General features: G+C 43.9%; 1 protein-coding gene across 1 annotated transcript; it reads left to right on the forward strand.

The window, feature by feature from the left end:
* Nucleotides 1-743: 743 nt before the first annotated feature.
* Nucleotides 744-4,755, forward strand: pim1 (Pim-1 proto-oncogene, serine/threonine kinase). Its single transcript, XM_026154576.2, has 6 exons — nucleotides 744-1,183; nucleotides 1,434-1,540; nucleotides 1,662-1,712; nucleotides 1,848-2,214; nucleotides 2,755-2,931; nucleotides 3,042-4,755. The coding sequence occupies exons 1-6, from the start codon at nucleotides 1,102-1,104 to the stop codon at nucleotides 3,254-3,256; spliced, it is 999 nt and encodes a 332-aa protein (XP_026010361.1). The 5' UTR covers nucleotides 744-1,101; the 3' UTR covers nucleotides 3,257-4,755.
* Nucleotides 4,756-5,732: the final 977 nt, after the last annotated feature.

Genomic DNA, 5,732 nt, shown 5'->3' on the forward strand with positions numbered 1-5,732 from the left:
ATTCTCACTAGCGCCTCTTTGATGCAGCAGCCAGTTGAGAGGCATTGTCAACTGAAAGCGCAGTCCTGGGCTTCACTTCATCCCGTAAAGCTTTGTGTTGAATGTGAAATTAATCAGGTGATTGGCAGGGGGTGAGCATAACTGAAGTGCAAATTGATGAACTGCTCTCAGGTCATATCTATACTTTGAGTGCATACAAATGTGTGTGTTATAAGCACAAATATCTTTATGAAGCAATATGGATGCTTCAGTGCAGCAACAGGGTGTTTATTTTGTTAAATGCAGGCTTAGCAAGTGACGTGCAAACAGTGAAAAAAAAAAGGAAAAACGCTCTGCAGGTGATATCAAGCTATGCCAGAGAGTAGACAAAATGTTATATGCAGCTTCACCAGTGCCGCCCTTTTATCTTCAGTCTTATTCCTAATGGTCTAGTTATATCCCCCTCACCCCACCCGGTTTGGTTTCCCGAGAAGGGAGGAGACAAGCACTTGGCCTTGGATTTGCATTTCCCTCCAACATGAATTCATAATTATTACTTTAGTCTCTCCCTTTTTGGCGCGTTTTGATTCCCGCCACGTCTGTGTCTGGCAGGCCGGTTAGCTTTATTTTCAGTCTGTGATTGACATGTGGTATTTGCTTTTTATTGGTGTAGAGGAGCGGAAGAGGGCGGGACCAATGTAGACGTCAGCATTTGGTACCCGCCTCCTTACTATAGTCATATAAGGGTCCTCCCCCCCCCGATCAGATATTTTCAGGAGCCGGTGTCAGACTGAGGCACTAGGTTGAACCCTGCCTTATCTCCTTATATCGCGCATTTTTACTCAACTGTTTACAAAACATTGCAGGGGACTGCCGTAGCTCGCGTTAGGTTTTCATCCTTTTGCCGGGACTACGTTTTTGGCTATATTTTCCTGGACCACAGGGACTGTTTTTTTGTCTGCTATTCGGATGAAAGGATCCCTACCGCATTTTTGTTCCTGCAACGTGGACTCGGAGCTCAGCACGGGAAAGACGCACTGTCGGAATAAAACTACTCCTTTCAACAAAACAAAAACGAAGACGGAGGGCACACGTCGTTGACCTGCGGTGGATATTAAAGGAATGCTGCTGTCCAAGCTCAATTCTCTGGCCCACATCTCCACCGTAGACATGCCGGCGAAAATCCAGCTCCAGGTTCATCAAGGTTAGACGCCCTTTTTCTCCCCCCGCTGTGTTGTCATGGAGGACGGCGCTGCAGCAGTGGCTCAGTCTACACACGCTAGCAGCTAGTTTAACTTAATAACTGCCGAGGACGGTCATTTATTAACAGTAATGTTAGCCATGTTGCAATATTTTATATTCTTATATTAGCGCCGTTATATTGCGCTGTTTCCAGCGCGGATAAGCGGGTTTGCTCTCCGGTATTTACCGGCTATGTTTATACTGTGTTGCAGTGAAAGAGAGGGAGCCTTTCGAGAAGCTTTATCAGGTCGGCGCCGTGCTGGGCAGCGGCGGCTTCGGAACAGTCTACTCCGGAACGAAGATAGCCGACGGAGCTCCGGTTAGTACGCCATGTTTTAATATTAGAATACGTTTTTTATGTGCTCATTTATTTGTCATGGTTATTACATGTGCGGTTGTTGTACACGTTGTGTGACGCGGTCTCTCCTTTGCCATGGCAGGTCGCTGTCAAACATGTAGCCAAGGACAGAATCTCGGAGTGGGGAGAGCTGGTAAGAAGCAGTTTTATTATTAGCGCCTTTTTAATTAAGATGAAAAACATATTACTTATCAATACCCACACATGCGGGTTGGTTTAGGGCGTGTACGTGTGTATTGAGTGCTGTATTTGTCATTTGTCTCTAAAGCCTAACGGCTCTCGGGTCCCAATGGAGATCGTCCTGCTGAAAAAAGTCGGGACGGGCTTCCGCGGCGTTATCAAGATGCTGGACTGGTTCGAGCGGCCGGACAGCTTCATCATCGTAATGGAGAGACCCGAGAACGTCAAGGACTTGTTCGACTTCATCACCGAGAAAGGTGCCTTACCGGAGGACCTGGCGCGGAGCTTTTTCCGCCAGGTGCTGGAGGCCGTGCGGCACTGCCAGAACTGCGGCGTAGTGCACCGGGACATCAAAGACGAGAACATTCTCATCGACCTCCGCACCGGGGAGATGAAGCTCATCGATTTCGGCTCCGGAGCCCTGCTGAAGGACACCATTTACACGGACTTTGATGGTGAGTTCACTGCGCTCAGTATATAGTGCGCTGTATATTGTTTTTGTTTTTCACCTAACTTGTTTACATATACTTTTTATCGACATCATTAGGGTTATAAGGTTTTTGCCCGTTTAGACCACAGCAGAAATTCCCAGCTTGTGTAATCATACTCCACACAGCCGCCTTTTAGTACATGCTGGAAGGTTTTGCCTTAGTTTTGTTGCCCCCCACTGGAGGGAAGTGGTATTTTTACAACTCAAAGTTTGTAAACAAAGTCACATGTCTGCTCCCCCTCCCTCCAGTGCACTCTGTTACCGCACGCAAAAACTGCCTGTCACGCTGCCTGGCACCTGAGCCCAGATAACAGCCTGAGAAACAGGCTCAGCTGACAAATCCCCAGTCCTTGTTTATCATTCAACTCTCCCCAGAAATATTTTCATTTTCACTATTACTGTGTTATGATAAGTCACATGGTTTTCTGAGATTTTCAAATTTTCTTTTAGAAAGAGTACACCTTTTAAGCTAATTTGTTTCTTTTATTTTATTTTTGTCTCACAGGCACAAGAGTGTACAGTCCTCCAGAGTGGATCAAGTACCATCGCTACCACGGGCGCTCTGCCACAGTTTGGTCCCTGGGTATCCTGCTGTATGACATGGTGTGCGGGGACATCCCATTTGAACATGATGAGGAGATCATGAGGGGGCAGGTCTTCTTCCGGAGAAGAATCTCATCAGGTAAACCCACGTTGCAGCTCATATACCAGCCTTTCAGTCACACGTTGCACATCATCTACTTTACTCATGTGTTGACCAGGACTAATTGCATGTTGCTTCCTTTTCACCAGAATGCCAGCAGCTAATCAAATGGTGTCTGTCTCTGCGGCCAGCCGACCGCCCGTCCTTCGAGGACATCTTCAACCACTCGTGGATGCAGAGCATGTCCTCCTCTGTAGTACCGTCCTCGGTGCAGACAGAGAACCAGACCACAGAAATCAGACTGCACAGCATCGGCCACGAGCCCTCAGCCTTCACACCCACCCCCGTGGCCGTGGCTCGATGATACGGGCGCGGACTGTTACAATTGGGCTGTTCTGGTCCGAACTGGACTGCACTGATACAAAAGACTTGAAGCAGAGTGGAGAGGAACGTTGGCCACCCACACCCCAGAGCAAAGTGTATGCAACTGCACACATCTGGCAGTTTCGGCCTGGCGGGTCAGACCCTCTTCACTGTCACGACCCCAACTACTTGAGTTTCCCAGCCATTAGTGTCATGACATCATCCTCGCTGGACGCTGATCTAGGCACCGGACGTCCGTGAGTCTGCAGGAGGGCGTGCTCTGGACACACCTGCTTTGAGCAAACACACACCTGTGTGGCTGTTGTGCTGAATGGCAAGAGGACAGAGTTACATAAGCTCTCGTTGCACCGCTCTCTCCCTCGAGATCACAGCAAAGAGGGAAAAGCAAAGACGCTGGTGAAGAGAAGCTTGACTTTAGTTTTTTTTGTTTTCTCAAAGAAAAGTGCCTTCTGTGAGATTGTTGGGGGGGTAGGCGCCTGAAAATACTTGAATTTGTGAAGCAAAAAGGCTTTTCATCAATGGCCTTTTTGCTCCTTACGCTCTACAAGGCTTTATAGCGTTTATTGCTGTCACTGTTTTTCCTCTCGTGGGCCTAGATCAGTAAAGCCTATGCCATTTATAACCACTACTATCACTATTTCTACTACTCCAATGTCATTAGCAACCAGACAACCTCATAGCTCTGGCAGCAACCTGTGCAAACAAATCATAAAAAAACTGGACTTACCTCACTCTTTACTACAGCATCCACCTCTATTCTACAACCTTTTCTTCCTCCTCCTTCTTGTGTTGTATACAAACACAAGGCTTAGGCAACCGCTCATTCAAACCCACCTGAATGCACACCACAATGCAAAACCATACCGAGATATAACATCCTCTGCTCTTCAATTTTTTTTCTTATAAACAGTGCCTCACACAGGTCTTAAAAAAATCGCTGGGGACGAGAATTGTAAATAAGAACGATATTTATTATTGCTGTCTTCTTTTTCACACTCAATGAGGTTTTGTTTGTTTTTGGTCACAGATCTTATTTATTTATTTATGAGAGAATTTCGGCTGTTGATGTGTGCGCGTATGTGTGTATATATACAAATATATATATATTTCATTCCACCATCACTGAAGGGCCCACATTATTTAAAAATAATAGCAGAGATGTGACCATATTTATGGCTTGAAAAATTTGAAAAGAGCAGATGTGTATGTTTGTATGTGTTGTAAATAACATGTAAATAGTCCCAAAAGCACTTCCATCCTAATGTATGTAAACATCCAATGTCTACTGATGGTAACTGGTTTTCGTTGCGCTGTTTGAGTGAATGTTGTGAGTGTGAGTGCGAGACTCAGAAGACTTTTCTGGCTGCATGATCGCAGCTTGGATATTTGTTTTGTTTTTCCATCTTTTCAAATTAGAATTGTAAATTATTTTAGAAGCTATTTTTATACAATTTCAATAAATATGTTTCTTTAAAACTATGACAACTTGTGCTCCTTTGTATTGCTTCAAAGAGTTCATTTGTTTTCTGGGGTTAAAAATAAACTTAGAACTGCAACAGACTAAAAATGGATTGACAACACTGCTTTTTTTTTTTTTCTTAGGGTTGTTTTGGGGGGTGGGGTTTAAGCTAGAAACAACAATGGCCTATGCACTGTTTTTAACGCCTACAGAGAATTTACTAGGCCAGAAGGTTATACAACTTCCTGTTTAAGACTGTAGAAAAGCGTCAGAAACGGGAAACGGATGAAGAGATAAGAGGATGGTAGATGGCATCAACATAGGGCAGGGTGCCTATATCTATGTTAGCGAAGAGAAAACAAGCTCTGCGCTTGGCTTTCAAGTGCAGATAGATATACTCAAGCACTAGCTTCAGTATTAATAATTATTTAAAGAAACAAAAGAGGAAAATTAAAAAAAGATTTCTAAGCAAGAGAATATAATTGTTCATTATAATTGTTCATTCATATACAACAAAGACCTTTGAGAGGAGTTGGGGCTTCTTAAAGTGTTCAGTTTTTAATAACAGGGAAAAAGGGAAAACCCAGGCAATCATTCGCTTGCTTATGAGTAGCATCTGGGGAATGCGGGAAGGAAGAACTCTTTTTTTTTTTTTTCTTTTTTTTTTTACAGGAAAAGACTTCTCTGACAAAAGTCATGCAGAAGTGGAATGTTAGTGTCTAGGTGATCTTTCATGGATGAATAAAAGCATTTACCCCAGGAAATAAAAAGGCACGCTTATTCCCTGAATTCAGCGAAACAACATTAAGTATAACACGAACAACGATGGAGACCGTAGGAGAGTTTTGAAGTCTTGAGTGATGAAACCCTCCAGTAAAAATCAATATAATTCTACCCAAACAACATCAAGTAACGCTTTTGTTGACAATGGATCAAATATTTTATAATCAAAATTGCAATAAATTGTCAACAGTAAGTCTTAGTAAATATAATACAA

This window comes from Astatotilapia calliptera, chromosome 20, assembly GCF_964374335.1.
Source record: "Astatotilapia calliptera chromosome 20, fAstCal68.1, whole genome shotgun sequence".
Taxonomy (NCBI): domain Eukaryota; kingdom Metazoa; phylum Chordata; class Actinopteri; order Cichliformes; family Cichlidae; genus Astatotilapia; species Astatotilapia calliptera.